The sequence below is a fragment of the Anopheles arabiensis genome, chromosome 2 (assembly GCF_016920715.1).
Source record: "Anopheles arabiensis isolate DONGOLA chromosome 2, AaraD3, whole genome shotgun sequence".
NCBI classification, from domain to species: Eukaryota; Metazoa; Arthropoda; class Insecta; order Diptera; family Culicidae; genus Anopheles; species Anopheles arabiensis.
In genome coordinates, this window is record NC_053517.1 from 11,503,530 (window position 1) to 11,523,294 (window position 19,765).

General features: G+C 44.8%; 4 protein-coding genes across 7 annotated transcripts; all 4 read right to left on the reverse strand.

Moving 5' to 3' along the window:
- Positions 1-490: 490 nt before the first annotated feature.
- On the reverse strand, positions 491-8,017 carry LOC120894436 (60 kDa SS-A/Ro ribonucleoprotein-like). Of its 3 annotated transcripts, none has more exons than XM_040297007.1 (6): positions 7,808-8,017; positions 7,627-7,649; positions 6,901-7,463; positions 5,796-6,813; positions 5,355-5,718; positions 491-5,271 (listed from the first exon to the last, which is right to left on the reverse strand). In XM_040297007.1, exons 3-6 carry the CDS (start codon positions 7,237-7,239, stop codon positions 5,127-5,129), a joined length of 1,866 nt encoding a protein of 621 aa, XP_040152941.1. In that variant the 5' UTR covers positions 7,240-7,463; positions 7,627-7,649; positions 7,808-8,017; the 3' UTR covers positions 491-5,126. The 3 variants fall into 3 exon arrangements, with proteins under 3 accessions (XP_040152941.1, XP_040152943.1, XP_040152940.1); XM_040297009.1 differs by having other exon boundaries at positions 491-5,031; positions 5,100-5,271; positions 6,901-7,649; XM_040297006.1 differs by having other exon boundaries at positions 6,901-7,649.
- Positions 8,018-8,283: 266 nt separating this feature from the next.
- Positions 8,284-11,764, reverse strand: LOC120895292 (nucleolar complex protein 4 homolog A). 2 transcript variants are annotated; one of them, XM_040298505.1, is made up of 5 exons: positions 11,518-11,764; positions 11,113-11,239; positions 9,839-10,989; positions 9,623-9,769; positions 8,284-9,512 (listed from the first exon to the last, which is right to left on the reverse strand). In XM_040298505.1, the coding sequence occupies exons 1-4, from the start codon at positions 11,656-11,658 to the stop codon at positions 9,650-9,652; spliced, it is 1,539 nt and encodes a 512-aa protein (XP_040154439.1). In that variant the 5' UTR covers positions 11,659-11,764; the 3' UTR covers positions 8,284-9,512; positions 9,623-9,649. The 2 variants fall into 2 exon arrangements, with proteins under 2 accessions (XP_040154439.1, XP_040154438.1); XM_040298504.1 differs by having other exon boundaries at positions 8,284-9,769.
- Positions 11,765-12,105: 341 nt separating this feature from the next.
- Positions 12,106-12,844, reverse strand: LOC120898452 (uncharacterized protein C1orf131 homolog). The gene has a single exon (XM_040304314.1). It carries the CDS (start codon positions 12,737-12,739, stop codon positions 12,128-12,130), a length of 612 nt encoding a protein of 203 aa, XP_040160248.1. The 5' UTR covers positions 12,740-12,844; the 3' UTR covers positions 12,106-12,127.
- A 120-nt stretch (positions 12,845-12,964) lies between these two features.
- LOC120898451 (serine-rich adhesin for platelets) lies at positions 12,965-18,345 on the reverse strand. The gene is made up of 9 exons (XM_040304313.1): positions 17,371-18,345; positions 16,957-17,123; positions 16,478-16,631; positions 16,133-16,398; positions 15,685-16,054; positions 15,400-15,603; positions 15,199-15,318; positions 14,936-15,115; positions 12,965-14,854 (listed from the first exon to the last, which is right to left on the reverse strand). The coding sequence occupies exons 1-9, from the start codon at positions 17,465-17,467 to the stop codon at positions 14,523-14,525; spliced, it is 1,890 nt and encodes a 629-aa protein (XP_040160247.1). The 5' UTR covers positions 17,468-18,345; the 3' UTR covers positions 12,965-14,522.
- Between the last annotated feature and the right edge of the window lie 1,420 nt (positions 18,346-19,765).

The following is a 19,765-nucleotide window of genomic DNA, read 5'->3' on the forward strand; positions in this document are numbered from 1 at the left end:
CCCACCCCCAGCACGCAATTCATTCAGTAATCCGAACGGTGTATTTGCCTTTCTCGCTTTTCGGGTCGGACGGCACAGAGCAGTGTGTTCTCACGTCCCGCTCACGCGTGTGTTTATCTCAGCGACTTGGACTATCAGAAGCATCCCTCCTCTGCCGCCGATTCGCGCGAAAACCCTTGCTCCGGTCAAGTGTGTTTGTGCTGACGATTCCTCCTTACGGCTCGTGAGCAAACACACTTCACGGAAGCGTTAGTTTCCTTTTTTACTCGGCTGCGGCAGGTTTACCACGCAATGAATGCACTCGAAAAGATCCCGTCTCGGAGGGAAATGTCGGGGAAGGTCAATGTTTGCAAGTTAGCGCAGAGCATTCCTAACTTTACTGTCAGGATTTGATAAGCAAAAGTAAAGTAAAGATTATTATGCTGGTATAAAACATTTAAATACATTCTTTCAAAACTTTCCACGTCCAATAAAACCCAAACTCTGGCGATTTGCTTTTGAGGGTTTGAATTTGTATAAAGCCCAATGTTGTTGTTTTTTTTTATTATTGTTTTTTGTTCGTTTATCGTAAACTGGTTTTCGTACAAAAATAACATTGTTTTTTTTTCTTTTCCTCCATTTTTGGTGGTCTGTTTGACTGGTTTTCTTTTAGTTTGTTTGTTTTTTTTTTGTTGGTTTGCCTTTGTTTAGTTTTCTTAACGATTTCAGTTCATTTTTTCTTTTTGTTAGTTCTGACACACTTTCTTCGCTTCAAAAATATTAACTATCTCGAGAGGTTATGGCATTTTGTGTTGCTTCATTATCCTTTCGCACGTGTTTCGGGTGCGCAGGGTTAAATTTATCTGCCTAGATATTGCTAGCCAATAGTAGTTTGTAGCAGAGGGTAAGCTATCAAAATGATTCGAATCTTGATTTAAGGCTAAAAATTAAAGATTCATATAACGCGGTGGAGCAAAATTAGCAAATTTGCATCTTCCATCCACATAAAACACATACTTTTGCAGCCTCGTGCGTGTGAATGTCCTTGTGAATGGTATACGCAAAAGGATCAAATCAGCATACGCCTCGCAGGGAGCGGTTTGAGAGAGCGCGCAAAGAAATAGAAGCACTTAAACGCTTAAAGTAAACATTACATTTAAATATTATTTTCAGCTTCATTTTACTAACCATCTAAATCTCCAATGTGCCAAATTAACTCAAAACCAAAGAAAATTAATTATATGGGGAAATCATCGATTCGGTTTCCGGTTTAATTTTCTTCCCTTGTGTCTGTGGTTTGTGTGTTTGAATTGGTCAATTTTTAGAGCTGTTCACTGTTTCATAAGATTCTTACATTCCTATTCATCGCTCATCCCGATTTGTTTTGTGATAGACGCGGAGTCCTTTGTGACGTGTATGTGGTGCTGGGTATATGAACGTTTTTGACCAAATTTCAGTCTTCTTCCAACGTGATGAGCTTTTATGAACAGGTGACGCCTGGCAAATCATTCCTGCATATAATTGTACAGTCGTAGCTGGATAGTGTGTGTGTGTGTGTGTTCTTCGCTTTGAAAAGGTCGCTTGAATTATCACTTAAAATATGTAATATCAAAACAAAAAACTCATTTCCACAGAGCAACAACAAAACAAGTATGTTTTAGGGATTTCATAACGGGGTTGCTTCCACTTCCTACGTCACTACAATAAATGTTTAAGCGTTTTCAGGTTGTCTGGTTTTACCATATGATAGGCATGCCTATATTTAAATACTTTCGTGTGCAGTGAGTGGAGAGAAATCGAATATGCTCGTAAAACGATATTTATCTGTATTGATTTCTGTTCTCGGTGTAATCGCGGGGGGCGAATAGTAATCTCTTTCCTTCGCTGATAAATCAAAGCATAACGCGTTCATCGATAGACTATTTTGCTGTCATTTAGAATTTCTTTGATGCTGCTTCAAAAATATCACCATGCCTAAATCCTTCGATTTGGATTTCGCAATTAATTATTGTTCTATTTAGTTTTCGAATGCAAAAGGTAATTTAACATTTGCTGGTTACTTTCTCCTTTTCCACTTTCTCCTTCTTTTTTTGCTAAATGTTGTATCGGATTTTCCTTTTTAAGTCAGTTTTTGGAGCTCGGAACCGTTTTAGTTGGCTATCTTTTTTTTGTAGTTGCGTTTTATCACATTCATACAGGGTACAGAGAAATAGAGAGACAGAGCGCGCGCGACGGATAGGGTCTAAGAGTGGGCGAGCGGCCAGAATATAGCTCACGGAGTACGAATAATAAAATGTTGCTCTTACGTTTAAATTCGTGCCTGCTGTACAGTTCTAATTTACATAGTTATCATCAAGGTATACCCGTCTTTTAGTGTTGTGTAATTTTCGTTCGCTGCAAATTTGTGCATCCGGTGCAACGGAAATGGTGTAAAACGAGCTGCCAGAGGGGTACATTTTACATCACCAAATATTGTACACGAACAAACGAAAATTTACATCCTTTGGTTTTACTTTAAACGCTTAAACAGTCTTCTTTTGTTGCGTGGCTTTGTTCGAAACAGAACAAACAAACGGCATTATTGTAACGAATAGCCTGTGTTGTCGGTCTATTTGATACTATCTCACATTCTCGCATTGAACGCTTTTTGTCAACTTTTTTGTTGCGCTTGTTTTGTTGCTCTACAAATACTAATAAAACAATACTTGTCGCCATACTTCCGGTCCGCTCGGCCCAACCCTACACCGTACTTGTCAGATGATGATTGGTTTTACCATTGTTACTTTTTTGTATCACTATGTTTATGATTAAGTCGCTTCCTCTTGTAGTATTGGGTGTGTGTGAACGGTTTCAAAGTGTTTCACTGGCCATTAATACGATAAAAATGTAAAACATAACAATACACGCCCTTTCAACCATTTCCTCCGGTAGTGTTTCGTTTGATTTGATTGTTTTCGTTTAACTAAATTAGTATCAACCATAGAAAGCGTCTTTGCAGCGGCAGTTTGTGAAGTGCGATTGACTTATTTGTTTCCTTCTTCCAAATTATGATGCTTTCGTTATTTTTCGTGCCATGTTTCGTTTTCATTAATGTACGTTTATGTTGTACTCAATTGAACAAAATTCATCACTACACTGCTGCATGTGTGCCGTTTTTTCATCTCCTTTGATTTGGATATCGTTTAACGGCTGAACGGAATAGTACATAGTACATGGGTTGATATTTTTCAATCTGTTGTTTTGAGATTCGGCTCTAAAACATTATTTAAGAAGCACTTTTTATCGTTTTTTATCGTAAACTGTAGCCCAGTTTGGTTTGTTTTAGACCTCGGATTTATGTTCTATTTGCATGTTGCATCTACATACAAAAAAACATTATGATATCCTACATGAATGCGCCAATAATCTCACAAATTCAAGGGGTTTTCATTCAATTATTACGATCTTAATTCTATTAGAACATTGGATTATTATAAGAGTTGCGTTATTGTTTGAAGAAAAATTTAAAAATTGTAACTATTACATAAATGTAAAAAAAAGAATGAAACATGTCAATTCTAGCAAAAACATACTTTAACAGTGAAGAATACGTAATATAGAATAGTTTACGTGGGAAAAATGGTCGGTAAATTTTTACCATTCTTGTGGATCACAGCATATTATCAATTATTGTATAATTTGATTGGATTCGTTTTGCAAGGTTGGGTATTTTGCTTAGAATTTCATTCCATATGTTCGCTCTCACCATACAAAACCATTACCACTTGTGATTTGTGTTTGTTTTTTGGATTATTTTAAGTCGTTACTTTCTAATTTTCCCTTACATCTAACTAGCCGATCAGTAGAGGAACTAACACATAATTAGTGAATGAATAATAAACACGACAAAAGAAAAGGTGTTCAGCGAGGGTTTGTGCAGGGTTTTGGTGATGTATGCACAGGTTAAGATTGTTTAAACGGGATGCTCATATACGTGATAGCGACGCATTCAACAGACAAACCTATTGTCTTACATTCTAACAGCTAACACACCTCACACGTCCTACACATAATGAGAGAACGTTGAATACTATTCTATCACCATTAATACACACAACATACGCATAGGTGATTTAAGAGGAGCTTAATAAGAGTAAGCAGTTGAAAGCAAATAAACTTTGTTCGAAACATAAATAAACGCTTTCGACCGATGTACACCTTTGACCCATTAACATATGTGTCTATGGATAAACTCACTCAATCTTTTGTTCTATTTTTTTGTGTAGACTGGCGGTACCAACCGGCCTCGTGTAATGTGACGATATGGATAGTTCTTTAATAGCATGTCCTTATTAGACATAGTTCAATAACTGACTAGGTAAACAGTTTCATGAAAATGGAAATTATTCAAAAATATTGTACGCAGAGTAAACATAGCCACCAGAACATCGGGATGTGTAGATTGTTGGCGAACAATTCTACGAAAACAATCAAAAGTAACTCATAATTCAATTCAATTCGAAGAAAAATATAGGAAATTATGCAGATTTTAACAATAATATCTGAATTATTTAATTCAACTCTAATAAATGTAAATAGGAAGATAGACCGTGTATTTTTTTGCGAACATGATCCAGTTGGACTCAGATTTCAACGAATATATACTTCATAAAAGAAATACAACTAATACCTAATTTATGTTTTAAGGCCAATTCCAAAGATTTGCCATTTGAATGACACAGATCGCACATAATGACGGTAAAAAAATTAACCCAATTCAACTCAATATAATCTTGGACGATGAAGATTTCAAAACCAAATAAACAGATCAACAGATAAAGATTCTTCGCGTACCGAAGATTGAGAAGAAAAAAGCATTAAAAGGAGCATTTAAACTTAAACATTAACCGAAATTGATTACGTAAATAACGTAAAATTAAACCAATAGAAATTCAGAATTATTGAGTTTCTCAATAACACCTAAATATAGTAAATATAGTACAAGTGGCGCTTAAGGCTCTTCCTGTACGATATCGACGACCATACACGAGCATGCTTTGCCGTGAAATGGAACTTGAATGAAAGAAGAAAAAACAGATTGTTGTGGGCGAGGGAGAGGGTGTGCTTACAGCATGACATACCATATCCATTCCGTTGCTCGCGCCATCCTAGAAGAATTGGTTTTTGGCAAATGCCTCGATCAGTTTGGCATTGCCAGCACTGTGACCAACCATTTCCAAGATTCCACCCGTATCATTGTCGGGGGAAAACTCCAGCGACGGCTTATGATGGCTGAGTGAAATTGCCAGATATCTAAAAATGCATCGAATAAAAACCATCAGTCTTACATCGCCATCCACGTGCCCACAGTGGGCGGAGATGCGTTCGTTACGTACCTGCTCAGTGGCAACTTTGTCTTCTTGCGATATTCCGCCATCTCGGCCACCGGAGGACGCCGGGTGGGATTTACACGAATCAGCGAATCGGTGATGGTGATGAACATGTCCACCTTTACCTTTTGCGCATCGGCGTGCTTGATCGGAGCGGCCAGCGATACCTTCGTTTTGGGCAACATCAAGCCAACGCAATGCTTGAGCGCGTCGTCCCATGTCATGGTCGGTTCAAACGCAACCGGGGCGAGGGTTTGCTCCTCGTCGGTAAACGCCACCACGGTGACGGCCTTTTCCCGCTTGAAGATGCAGAATGCTAGCATTACGCTAGCCTGGAAGCAGGTCACGGCCTCGTTGCGAAATATTTGCTCTAGAAGCCCACAAACGGGAGATTATTATCGTTCGCATCATGCGCTGCATTGGGCTTGAGAAGAACATTTTACTTACTTTTGTCGTGGACGCAACGCAGATCGAGTGCAATGAAGTAACGCACACCCGTCTTGGGATGGTGATCAAACGAATGCTCGAAAGCGTCATTTAGCCCCAGCAGGATGTCCTTCACCGGTGGGCACATTTCCGTCTGGTGCAACGCGTGGAACGCTTCCTTGACATGCGTCGCGTAGCGTCGCCCTTTTGCGTACAGTATTGCCACCGTCTGCACCTCGATGGGGTGGATGTGTTCCCCTTCCAGCGCATCGAGCCGCTTGGTGAGCGAGTCGGCGTACGCTTTCGCGTTCGGCTCACCTTCCTTCAGCAGCCGGAAGTCTTGCAATGGCAGCACCGCGTGCAGCAGCTCGCGATAGCTCAGATTGGCGTAGAGGGCCTCCCATATCTTGGCCGAACGGCGCAGGTGTTTCGGAAGCAGTTCCAACCGCCCCTTTCCGCCATGAAGCTTGATCAGCTCCAGCGCCTTCCCAACGGTCATAACCGATTTAAACTGCAGCAGCACTTGGTAGCGCTTGAACGCTTTCGAAGTGTTTGCCGCCGGAGGCTGCTGTTGCTGCAGTGGGGCAGCGGCCTTTCCTTTCTGCTTCTTCTTCTTGCCCTTCTTCTCGGGCGCTTTCTTCTGCTGCAGCTGGCTCGTCCGTTTGGTGGCCGCATCGATGAGCGTCTGCTTGTCGGCACACTGCAGCTTCGGATGCACCTTCGCAATCAGATCCTTGTGCGTCCAGCCAGCATACGCCGTGCTGCGTACGAGCACTTCCGCCAGCTCGGTCGGCGAGAACCAATCGTACCAGCGCGTGATGGCGCTGCGCAAGCCATGCCCAAACCCGGCGTGACCGGATTGGGTGGCGAGCTGGATGTAGTACGCGACGAACGCTAGCAGATCGTTTGAGGCGCGGACTAGCTCCACCAGCAAATCGTACACGGTGTGCCGTTCCTCGGGTGTCGGAAGGTTCCGCGCACAGTATGCCAACGCAAACAAACACTCATCCGTCCGGCGGAGTGTTTTGCTTTTGTACGTCTACAAAACAGTGTAGAGGAAGAGAACGAGAAAGAGAGAGAGATAAGCTTATAAACTCTGTTTGCTTTTACTTGGCACAGTACTTACCGTCTTAATCAGCGCAAGCACCGGATGCAGCGGTTTGGCCGGCACCGGTTCTGACGCTGTTGCATCTTTCGTCGTGGTCGGTTTATTTCCCTCTTCCTTTTTCACCCCCTTTTCGCCTTCCTGCTTCACGGTCTTTGGGTTGTTCTTTTTCGGGTTGGAGTTTTGCTGCACTGTCTCACCGGTGGTTGATGGTGCTGCTTCCGATGCGGCCGGTTTCACCACTGTCCCAAGAATCTTCTTCCCGATCTCCACATCCAGCGGTTGTGGTGGATCTAGCACAAACGGCACGTCACTGCCAATGTACAGGAAGCGTTGAATCGGTTTCAGGACCGAATCCATCGCGATTCGAAATGGATGGAATAGCGGGACACGTTTCCGGAAGGTCGGCGATGGTGGTGGTGGTGCTACTGATGGTTGTCGAGAAAGGTAGCGGGGTATAGCGGGGGACCTCGGTAGGAAAGCAAAGCTCGGGCACAGATTCCGCACCTGCTGTCCTCTGGGCGAATGTCGTCGTTGAGTGTGTGCGTGTTACAGGGAATGTTGTTTTTGTCTACTCTACGGTGCTGCGAAAAGGGATGAAATCACCGTGAAACTATGTTTGCAGCAGTCGTTGCCGTACGTGCGTTGTTGCCTTGTTTGCGTACTGCCTCTCGCTCTTTTTTCGCTCGTTCTATTTGGCAAAACGTCAAACGTCAAGCAGCGCGCTAGATCTAATTTCTGGCTTACCAATTGGAGCTGTGCATGTTTTGCTATTTAGAAGAGGATTGATCGAGGGTTATACAGACAAAAGAAATGAATGCTTTAACTTCCATCCAAAAAACACATTTAAGGAGATGAAATATTCTTCAAACATCCCAAAAGTGTTGCGGATTTATATGGTTCATCAAAAAACGAGAATGCTTCTTACCCTGTTCGACCACGTTCTTCACGACACTGCTCTTCTGCTTGCACACGCCGCGAGAAATGCTTCCTTTTTGTGCGTTTTTTGACAGACGTTAGCTAAACTTCAGGCGAAATGTTTACCTGCGCTTCCTTGGTCGCTCCATCGCTGTCTCTGTCTGACTGTCTACTCTTATCTTTGCTTTCTTTTCGTTCGCGCTGTTGCTGGTCCCACAGCAACCGCACCACTACTGCCAATAGTTTTCTTTTCTTTATAATGCGCACACACACACACACGTACACATACACGCATGAAACGAATTCAGCGTACAAGGCCTGCTGCCAGCATTCCTAAGATGTCGCTGCCTCGTTTGAATGTCCTGTTTACGGAAGCAGTTGTTTACACATCTTTAAGATTGTTTACCTGTGTTTTAACAAAATAATTTAAAAAAACTTACCATCATTTTTTCACTATTCAAAAGACCACCGAAAACCGTCGAAATGTTCTGGTTATCCTAAAGAATGTGTTTATACTTTATTGTTTCATGCCATTTTCAATGTCCTTTTTTATGTGGACGATAATGTCGCACTAGCTTTGCTTGGGAGGGGAAGGGCTTCCGTACATTTGCCAGCCGCAAGCCTATCGGTTATTATCACGAATAGAGAGAGAGAGAGAGATAGGGAGGAGGAAAACGGGCGAAAATATTTGCTTCCATCAACGCGTGAAGTGTGCCGTCCGCACAATGAACCACACGCAAATGTTTCTATATAACTATGTCACTTATAGTCAAAACCTTCAAATCAGCTTGATCTGTATTCTATCACACATAGCGCATCCACGCTCCACGTTGCTTCCTTATCCCTTTCCACGATGATCCCTTCCCGTATCCTGCTCAGCCTTAGCTCCCACCGATCCACGACATGGCATAAGTTTATCCACTTTTTCGTTTTGCACTTGCTGTTTGCTAAATCAAACTAAGAAATATTAATATAGCCTAGTAGCTAGGCGATCTTCGTTAGACGTTAAAAGATCGCCGAATAAAAAGTAACAAATAATGTGGTTAAAACAAGGATAAAAAGCGAAATGCTTTACGTGTAGCTGACGTGTGGTACAAGAAAAATAAAACAAATCAATCCTGCATAGAATACGGTTGTGTACGAGATTATTAGGAACGTTTTCTGTTTGTTGCGTATGCACACTTTCGAATGATTGTGGCTCCTTAGCGTGGTAGACTGGGTTGTGTTTGCTTGTTCTCTACAAGACAATTTATAGCTCTATACTCGGATTTACAATGCTACAATTCCCGTACACAAACGCTTTGCGTACAGGGAATGTGCATAAATCTGTGGGGTCCAGTTTTGACGAAGCCTGACACGAACAAACGATACCATGAAAGATGCATTCATCTGCATCATTTGAATATTCTAGTACTATCTCTAGTGCTCTTGCTGTGGAGCAAGTCTCCCCTTTACTGCCGTACTCCGGTTTCACACAAATACACCGTCCCGCAAGATAACACACATTAGCGTTAAGTTGTGGTACCCAGATACGGTGCTGATAAAAGAATTCAAATAAATAAGATGCCATCTTCTCTTTCAGCGCTAGCGTTCATCCAATGACGAAATGGGTTTGCCTCGCGGTGGTTAATCCTTGCCTCGTTGACACACTTTGGATCGTAAGCAGGAGAGTCCTTTTTGGCGATTACAGTCCTTTTGGAGCGCGCATATCACTTCTGCTAATATCCGAAAAATGAGAACGACCAGGACGACGCAGCATTGGAAAGTATAGGTAGGACATATCACCGCGCGACAGACGTTGTTTCGCCGAACGCAGCAAACTCACCCATTATCGAACGTGAACAGCTACGCTTTAGAATAGCTTCCAGCACTGAGACGCCACCTGACCTCCGCAGTATCCGAACATACCCGTTGGACGATCGATGTTAACAAAGAAATCCTGCGTTTTCGACATCATTTCTTTGTGGAAAATCTGCAAAAACAGAAGGAAATTAGTTGCGTTAGTTGAGGGGTCGCCATGAAGAAAAAACCATCCACTTACATCGTTCTCACTAATCTCTAGCACCTCGGACAGGTCCCATTCGACGCTTGGAAGTGGATTCGAGATGAAGCGTGCCGCCGAAGCGACCGATGGCAGTACGTGGTTTTGCAGCGCCGCAATCTCCCACAGCGAGCTTTCGAGCGCTTTCGATTTCATCGGGTCGCGCTCCTCCATCACGTACGGATCGCTCGACGCCTCGCCGCCGGTCGGGTGAAAGATCAGCCGCTTCAGGGCCGGATGGCGCAGGATCAGGTTGCCGATGAAGCGCAATATGATGACAATATCCTGCGGTGGTGCGATCAGCGACAGCCGTGCCAGCCGCTTCACGAACGCGGCCACCAAACCCTCCGGCAGATGACTAGAGCTAAGGAAGATGTCGGCCAGATAGAACAGCCGGGCCTTGAATTTGGTGTGGAAAATCTCCGGCTCGAACATCGAGTACAGCTTCTCGTAGATGTTCGGGTAGGTAAGGTTGTGCTGCTGGATCAGCACAAACACGCCCTGCAGCGCCAGCACGCTGACCGTGCCGCCGACATCGAGCGAATCCATGAGGAAGTCGGTCAGCAGCACCGGTTTGTCCAGGTGTATGAACACCTTTTCCAGCAGCAGTATCAGCAGCTGCTCGTGCACGGCCACGCTGTGCTGCCAGTTCATCACGAAGCCCCACGTGCGATTGATCTGCTTCCGGACGAGGGTGTAATCGAACCCATCGCCCAGCGGCACGCACAGCACGTTGTCCGCCTCCTTCATCTTCTCCTTGCCGAACAGGATCGCGTCGAGCAGTAGCAGAAAGTTGTGCTTGAACGCATCACTCGGCGGGGCACCGCTGCGCGGTACCAGCGACGGGACCGTTTTCCAGCAATAGAAAATCACGTCCAGATACGACGCGTACTCCAGAAACCGGTTAAACAGATGCTTGTTTAGGCACTCCGTGGATAGCATTGCCGTGAGGATTTGCTTCAGTCTCGCCATCGGGAATTGGTCCGCCTCCGGTCGGTGGTGAGATTCGACCGCGAGCAGCTTCATGGCCGCTGCCAGCGCTTGGCTCGCTTCGCCCTCCTTCTCGTGGTGCATACCGTCGATAATCATATCGAACGCCTCCCCGTAATGAGCCTGCAGCCATTGTTTGTGGTTCGTTTGGGGATCTTTCGCTGCCGAAGAGAGAGGTAGAGAGAGAAGAGAATACAGATTGAAGCGAAAACAAAGGACGATGACATCACTGCGCCTCCCAGTCTCGGGATGGGAAAGGCGAAAGCTGCGGCGTCAATCTTTACCTAAAGGCACATTATTCTGTGCGCCTGTGTCGGCCGGACGTATATCACCGCGACGGATCAGCTCCGTGAACAGATACTCCAGGGTGAGCAGACACGGCGTTATGGGTGCCTTCCGCGCAAGACATTCCTGCAAGGGAGAAGAAAAAGGTCAAACAGGAACGATGCACGTAACCATATGATAATTGAATGTCACGTTTCGTATGAGCATGCGGCAGTCGTCCATCCGACGACCCCGGCGCTCCACTGGCTGCTGTTCAATATGCGTACGCACACACACACACGCGCTTGCACACATACACACACACACACACACACATTGCCCCACACGCACATCCTTCGCACAAACCGGAGTCTGAACTGGTTCTCGCTGGTAGCAGCGGAACCGATGCGACAAAGCCCCCTCACCTTAAAGTACTCTAGGATCTCCACGAGGGTTGAGGTTGCACGCGTGCATGCCAGGAATTCGGCAGCTTTCTTTTTCAGCTGCTTCGAGACCGCTTTGCCGGATGGAATTTGCGCAGAGCTGGGAGCGAACGGTAACGACATCTTCCTTTTTCCTGCACGGTAGCACGCACCTTTTGTTACAGCGAGGAAAAAACACGCATTGAACACTTTTCGCTTCAACAAAACCGACCAAGGTAGCTAGAGCACTGTCAGACAAGGTGGTTAGGCGTTCTGACGTTCTGTCATTCAAGTTCGATCCAGCGGGTGGGAGCACTGTTGTGAAGGAGTGGAAACAAAATATTATTTGCGTATTTTTCTTTACGGAAATGTTCCAAGCAGTCCATAATAATTAAATGCGTTTTAATTTCCACCGGAAATCAACGACTGCATTATGTCTACAAATACCTTAACATTTAATATATTGCGCGTTTACAGTACATGATAAACTACTTGAGTTGAGATTGGGAACAGTGCATTTGTTCGAAACCGGTGAAAAATCCGTTCGCAAGAGTCATCATTGCCGTGGGAAAGCTAATGCAGCTAAGCTAATACATGTTTTCCACTAAATTATTTATTTTTTCCCTATACGAGGCTTTGCAATGCCATAATGCTTCATGATCGCGTTCGGGTTTCGTTGCTTCTCACGCTTCCGCTGCTGATTTTTGTTGTATGACTGTATTGCCCCGTAAGCCAGCTGCCCTTGCCTTCTCTTCGTCGCCGTATCTTCTTCCTGATCTTTGGCCGCCTTCTTTTCCTCCAAAATTTCCCGATAGTTTCGGTACTGGTTTTTCGGCGGCTTGGCGCCCAGCTTGATGGCCAGCCGAACGTTCGCCTGGTGTTTGCTTTCCTTGTCAAACCCACTGAAGCCAAGATTCATGATGTCGCGCCGGGCTTTCGTCATATCGAACACGGTCGGATCTTCCTTTCGCTTCGGCTTTTTGAGCGGCGCATCGGAAAAGATATCGTCAATATCATCCTCATCGTCGTCGTTGTCGTCCCCGGACTTGTTCTTCTCACTGTCATCCTTCTTGGGCGGCGGTGGTGGCCGGGACCGCTTTTTCTGCAGTGCTGCTTTCTTTGGCTCGAACACCGTCACTTTGAATGACTCCTCTGCCTTGTGCTTGAGCGCAATCGAAGCCTTGGTTTTGATGGGAACAAACGGAACCGTACTTGAGCTGGCCATTATGGTCAAGATATCATCTCGTTTGAACCAATCTATCGCACCACGTTGGGACGTAAACAACAACACTGATCGCCCTTGGCCAAAACAAGTTTGACAGCCGACAAGCCGCAAGGTGCATATAGCAAGATGACCACGAAAAGGGAAATTGAAGCTTAGAAAAGAGAACTTCACGTTTCGAAATAAGGGATTTCAGGGGATTCGGATGTTCAAAGGAAGTCTGTTAAATTTGATTTGTTGACTCGAAATTATTACTATTATGCTAATGTACTTCCCATAAACATATCTCGCATATCTTCTCTGATACACTAACTTTTGCCACGGTCTTTTACTTTGCAAACGATGCCCGCCTGAAACGGACCCAAATATATTCTTGCATCTTCTTATACCAACCCTTTCACAGTGCGCGCTCTAGGTGCAATGTGCCACGGTGCCTGCCAGTTAGTGGTTTCGTAAAAACTATCTACTATATTTGCTTTTCTTTTTTACATTTGCTTCTATCTCGTCGCTCGCAGATATTTTTTGCCTTTCTGCTGAATAATGATTTGCGTTGCTTTGTTTTGCGTCTTGGCGGTTCATTTCGCTATCTGCATTTGACCTGCTACAAGCAGAACTGCCACACCACTTGGCCGTTTCACACCTATGGACAACTTCCAGCACATATTCGAGCCTGCGCGCAACCAAACCTAATTGTGTAATATTCAAAATTTTGTACGAAACGGACAATAGAAAATTGCTAATTTCCACAAATTTTTACTTTGGCAGTTGTGTGTTGCAATCTAATGATTTGTTTTCTCTTTTGCGAAACGGAATTTGCCTGGCGATTCATACGTTGCTACCGACTTAAAATATAACTGTGTAAAATAAACCGTAGATGCATCAGTATCACAATATTTAATCTTTTTACGACGTTATTACTTCTTTTGTTCGATTAGTAAGCTTACATTTCCTTTGCCTCTCTCTCTCCCTTTCACAGAGCCTTTTGAGCTGCCCTTACCTCTTTTTTTTTGCTTCACACTGTAGACCTCGCCTATAGCGTGTTTTACGTTTAATTTGAAACCCCCTTTTGAGAAAGGGTAGCAGCAACAAAAGCAATATTAAATTAAAACCGCATCAAACTGTTACGGTCCAATTGTATGGTGCCGTGCGCACGCTCCCTTATTGCATTGCATATTAATGTGACTCATATCGCGGAAAGAAACAGGAAGAAAGGTACAAATTGTTGCACGATCGAATAAAATATGGCGAGCGAAAACGAAAGCAAAAAATGCAGTCTCATAATTTTGATTCTCTTCCAATGGTTGTGCAATGCGCGATGCCGCCCCATGCCGCATTCCCCATCTCAACCACCTGCGCTTCATTCATATCAATATACTTTAGAGTTCATTTCTATACGCGTACTATTATATCAGCATTATATGGTAATCTTTTTTTTCTGCTTACTAAAACATTAACAATCCAATTCATAGCGGTTCAACGACTTCACTACTAGACTCACTGGACTACGACTTGAAATTGACTCGATTGATACCACCGATCGTTTTAAACCGTACACCGTTCCAATCGATCACTACTGATCGAGCTCTTGTGCGAAAAGTAAATTCACCTCACGACTAATCACCACGTGCATCATCAGCCCGAGATAGCAGGTGGGGGTGTGGGGGGGGGGTTATTGGGAACGATTGAAGGAAGGTGGAGAAGGAGAGGATCTCACTTTCTGGAAAGAAACGCTCCGACGCAACCGCCGAACAAAAACCTACCTGACGCTGTTACCTCACGTTCCAGCTTAGGTCATAGAGCCGTACCGCAGCGAAGATTCACCGGCCGCACCGGACGATGGTGAAATGTCATCCACGTCGTGGGCGCTCGAGCGCCGGAAATTGAAGCGCGGTATTCTGACCGAATCTCGCAAACTGTCCACCAATCGCTGGTGGAACGTTTTGTACTCCATGTCGTCATCCAGCGAGCTCGTGTCGCCAAAGTTGAAATCGGCCACCTCTACGATAAAGCGGTCCCGGTTTTGAATGTAGTACGCCATCCCGAACACGACCATCAGCACGGCCAGCAGACCGAACGCGATCGGTACAATGATCACCGACAATTGGGACTTTGGTTGATCTAAGGGCGAAGAAGCAAAATGGGGGGCAGATTATAATGTGGGAACCAAAACCAACACGGTGCCCATATCTAGCAACTCACTCTCGTAGAACTGTATGCCAATCTGGGTAAAGTAGTTCGACACCCGGTTGCGTACGAAAATGACGATCGAGTATTGATCGTTGGTGAAGAAGAAACGATGGATTTTGTAGCGACACTCAGCCGTACGCGACGGTTCCCATTCGCTCTTACACGTTTCGTTGCTCGTCATATTGTGCTGGCCTGCGCGGATACGAAAGGAACGGTGTCAAAATCATTCCGAACATATGAGTAATTCGGTTTTAATTTATCACTGCCATATTTACCATGATTCAAATTGTAGCAAAACTCAAATGGAGGTGTGCCACTGCATTGGAACACCAGATCAACCGGCTGACCCTGTCTGACCCACTGCTGTCCGGACACGTTAAACCTCGCAATGGGATCTGTGGAAAGAGGTAACGGAACGACACACGTTAGTACAACCCATTCCCAACCCAATCCTCCACTATTCCGATTCAACGTACGCTGCACGGTAAAGGTTCGCTGGAAGTATCCGTACACCTTTTTCGGATCGGGCGCAACCATCGAGCTGTTGTCGCAGATGTAAGGTTGGCGCGCGTCTTCCAGATTGTAAAACCGGTCCGACTTTTTGGCGATGCGCAAAAATGGATCCTGGTTGGGGGAAGCTTCCATGACCGTTTCCTTCGACACATCTGGCAGGATAATGTCTGGTGGGGAAAAAAAAAGAAAGGAAAATCAAATACATCAAGCAACGCTTCTCTCTCTACACAACGGCCAGCGAAACTTACTATTGCGATCGGTAAGATTCAACAGGGCAGGACTAATGCCATCAAGCACATTCGACGTTTGATTGGATCCAATAAACAGTTCCCTTTCCGTATCACGCTTCCTTCTTGCATCGCTTGGTCCGGTGGACCCCGACCCATCGCTTACCGCCGGCGACTTTGTCGTGCTGGTGGTCGACTTGGGTGTAGTGCTGGTAGTAGTGGCAGGTGTGGTGGTAGATGATGTCGTTGTAGGAGGTGTAGGCGTGGATGTCGTAGTCGTCGTGCTCGTACTAGTAGTTGTGGCTGGCGTCGTTGTAGTTGTTGTGGTCGTAGTAGTAGTGGTGGTAGTAGTCGTTGTTGTCGTCGTTGTAGTCGTTGTAGGCTCCGGAAGCTAAAACGAAAAATGCAAATTATTCATTATTTTGTTTCACGTTACTGTAACAGTGTGTGTGTGTGTTGCTTTTCGTACCTTTTCAAACGATGCCACAACCAGAGCTTCTACCGTGTACGTGCTATTTTCCTGGGTGAAATTGCTCAGCGTCGAAAGCTCATCCGAGGTGCCAATGTACTGACAGTTTATGAACCAGAACGTCTGGACGTAAGCTGCTCTGGAAAGCGCACGCTGATCACTCTCCGAAAGCGCGATCGTTTGGTTTAGCGGAAGCGTACTGGACACGTACGTACTGTTGACCACGGTATCGTTCTGCGTTAGCATTAGCTGCCCGTTAAGCATACCTTGGGATAGGTTTGAGGGATTATTAAAGTGTTGTTATTGCTAAAGCCTTTCATAATAGTCACATTGAGGCATACTTACTCGTAAGATTGAACGATATTGTTGCGGACTTTAGCTCGTACGGAATTACGACGAACGTTTTCTTCACCGTAATCGTTGCCTGGTACGTACCGGGTTTTACCGGATGTGCATACATCACCGTCCAGTTGAAGCGGGGAATCTTGGACGTTACACCCTAAAATTAGAGTATCGGATCGATGAGCATGACCTTCAGTTGGTAGAAAAACATTACAACAGACACACACACAAACACCCAACTCCTGTATGGTCGAACAAATGCCATAACTCTTTTTTAATTAGAAGTATTGTAATCAACTCAGTAAAAAGGAAATAAAAAGTAATACAAAAAATGCTCTATTTGGCTGGGACATTGGGGAGAGGGGGAGTTCTATCGCTGGCACATTTGGTGCTTTAGTGTGGTTCCCAATCTTTTTTGCTTTCAGCTTTGCTTCTGATAAGCCATTTCCATGATGTCGTTCTGTCCCTCTGGCCCTACTCACTTCTAGCTTGTGCTGCGGATAAGTGTTGTCCGACCAGTCGACGACGTAATCATCCTTCTCCAGTTTCCCGTCCGTATACAGCACGGCGCTGAACTCGATCGTCTGGTTCAGCCCGAGCACTACCGATCCGGAGGACGTCAAGTCTATCCGATAATTGGTGCCATAGGCTGCAATAGGAACAGAATCAGACCCCGCATTCCGGGGTTTTCACAATTAGAGCACACATCAGCAACAAAAAACAACAACAAACATTGAGCATGATAATGCTGGGCTACTATGATGAGTAATGCTGATAAAATGCCCACGCTAGTAGTGAGTAGACTGTACAACACACCACCCGGTTGGTTCTTGTCTTGTTGAAGGAAATGAGACAGTTTTTTCGTCGAAAAAAGACAAGGTTTCAATTTCACTTACCAGTATGTAATAATGCAAGCATAAGTAGCACGATGGGCATGGCGGGAATCGTTTCCCGGCAAACCGATACACGTCGAATCCGGGGTGGGGTACACATTTTGGAATACCGTACTAATTTGCGCCGGAGTGCCACGGAACAGGAGGCACAACGAAAAAAAAAAAAGAAATCAACACAGCGCCGTCTTGGATTACGGGTTCGAATCGTTCACTTTCACTCTTGAGAGGTTTGACCGCCCGTGTAGCTTGCGATGGACAAATCTGGCGGATCCAACGCTTTCCACATAGATCGCTGGCGACACAAAACACGACCTACAACACTTTACCTTACGGTGTCTAGTGGACGACGACGATTCAGATTAATGCACGAGTACAGTTAGTTCTTCTTTCCGGGCTTTACCCAATACACGCCAGTGTGAGTCCGACCAGCGGCACTATGAATATGCTTATCCCCCGCTGCACATTCCCCCTACCAGCAATCCGGTTTTCCCACCTGTGCACTTCACCTGCCCGGAACTCCGCGGGGATCGGAGCCAAAAGGGTCAATATTTACTTTGTAGCCAGCTGCGAAACTATCGCAACCAGAGACGCAATTTCACAACCCACAACAGTCGGACCTTTGGAGCGGCGATATCTTTACAGCACCGTCTGCACTTCAATCGGCAACAGCAACAAAAAAAGAAAGGATACGCTCGAAGGACCACACTAAACACAACGCAAGAAACGCAAACTCATAACCCACTGGTGCTGTCCGTGTGTCGCGGGTTTTGTGTGTCACAACAAACTGAATTGCCGAATTTTGCCTTCCCGTCTCGATCCGTTCGATTGTTCCAGCTGTTGTTGCTGCTTTGCGTTTTAGCTCGCAACAAACGTTCCACAATAACAATAGCGCAGTGCAGCCGAATGTGATGCTACGATGAATTGGTGATAAAATTAAATGACGCGAGACACCGTACACGGCACACACAGAAGAAAATACACCCCTCCCTACATGCACCACCACATGCAAACACACATACACACTGCAGCGCCGATCTGTCACCGCGGATCGTATCTGTCAAACTGTCCCATTCGACCGATTTGAATTGACAGGTGCATGCGAAAGAGTGTAGTGATTCGCGCAATTACAAAAGCTTCGTAGAAATGTGAATAAAAATTAGCCTGAACATTGAAATAAATTATACAGATACGTGCTAAGCTGTTTTCGGATCGATAATCAGACAATCAAACGAAGCTAAGACTCCGACAAGACCGAAAGAAGAACGCGCGCTCCCGCTGGTTTGTGTTCCGTTTTGTATATACTTATGTGTATATGATTTTCTTTTATTCATTAGAAAATAGATTGTTTTGTTTGCAGTTGGTTACACAATTAATGATCGATTGAAGTGTTCTTTCCCTTTTACGTTACCTTTGCGCTCTGTTTCTGGGCTGGTGATAGTCTATTAGTGTACACATACACACCTTGCCGATTTAACTCCGAATTAAAGTGTGAGTTGAAGGACTCTGGCCAGAAATCATCACACCGGAGCAATAATGTTTTGCTTTTATTCTATTTAACATACCTACACGCCGATTGCGCACATATTGCATGCGGGGTTCTTTTAATAGTGTTTTTTTTTCTTCTCTTAATTATGTTTAACCTTTTCGATACTTTCGATTCGAATGTGTGTAGTAATACTATTCCATCGTACACGTGACTGGACAAGGCAGACATGGAAGGAAAGAAAAAGAGAGAGAGCGAGAGAATGAGAGATAGAGAGGACAGGAAGATAGATAGTGAACATCCAAGAAAACAACTGGTTCTGTTGGGTTCTATCTGTATGTCAAAAACATATTAATGAAAAATAAACTTAAACCACATGACCCCACCATTTTATCATTTTGTTTTCGATATTTCTTTCCTTTCGCTAGTCCTTGATGGTCGTGAGGGAATGGGCACAAAGTACTATTCCAAAACATAAAAAATGTAATTGTTCGCTATCTGTGTTGCTTAACATTCACGATACTTCTTAATACATGCGGTTCCTGGATCCTGGTTGAGAACGCTCCATGTGTAATGTTTGTGTATAAATTGTACCATTTCAGCAACCTTTTCGTTTGTTTGTAATGATGATTGAGGAACAGCCAGAAGAGCCAGTAGTGCGTGAGGTTCGGCAAACAACATCTATTCCAATAACGATCGTGTGCCGCCTGCTGGACAGGACAAAAAACGACAGGATTTGAGCTCGAAAACGGGCAACGGTTCTCAGTTAAACTTGGCCAGGGTACGGCAGGATGGGAAGAGATTGTGCCAACAATATATCGGATTTGTTTTGCTGCTATTTTCAGTTTGCACTACAACGAGACGATCACACCTATTACTTTGAGACAGGGCAGGAGAAGATAACTCTTTACCTTG

Bases quoted from the DNA above. Each gene is read 5' to 3' on its own strand.
- LOC120894436 (XM_040297007.1), bottom strand. From the start codon at position 7,239: ATGGATTCGGTCCTGAAACCGATTCAACGCTTCCTGTACATTGGCAGT. The intron at 6,814-6,900 runs GTAAGTACTGTG...ACTGTTTTGTAG, and splicing joins TGCTTGCGCTGATTAAGACG to ACGTACAAAAGCAAAACACT. The intron at 5,272-5,354 runs GTACGTAACGAA...ATGCATTTTTAG, and splicing joins ACAAAGTTGCCACTGAGCAG to ATATCTGGCAATTTCACTCA.
- LOC120895292 (XM_040298505.1), bottom strand. From the start codon at position 11,658: ATGTCGTTACCGTTCGCTCCCAGCTCTGCGCAAATTCCATCCGGCAAA. The intron at 11,240-11,517 runs GTGAGGGGGCTT...TCTCCCTTGCAG, and splicing joins AGATCCTAGAGTACTTTAAG to GAATGTCTTGCGCGGAAGGC. The intron at 9,770-9,838 runs GTAAGTGGATGG...CTGTTTTTGCAG, and splicing joins TAGAGATTAGTGAGAACGAT to ATTTTCCACAAAGAAATGAT.
- LOC120898452 (XM_040304314.1), bottom strand. From the start codon at position 12,739: ATGGCCAGCTCAAGTACGGTTCCGTTTGTTCCCATCAAAACCAAGGCT.
- LOC120898451 (XM_040304313.1), bottom strand. From the start codon at position 17,467: ATGTGTACCCCACCCCGGATTCGACGTGTATCGGTTTGCCGGGAAACG. The intron at 16,399-16,477 runs GTAAGTATGCCT...ACCTATCCCAAG, and splicing joins AATATCGTTCAATCTTACGA to GTATGCTTAACGGGCAGCTA. The intron at 14,855-14,935 runs GTGAGTTGCTAG...CTTCGCCCTTAG, and splicing joins TGGCATACAGTTCTACGAGA to ATCAACCAAAGTCCCAATTG.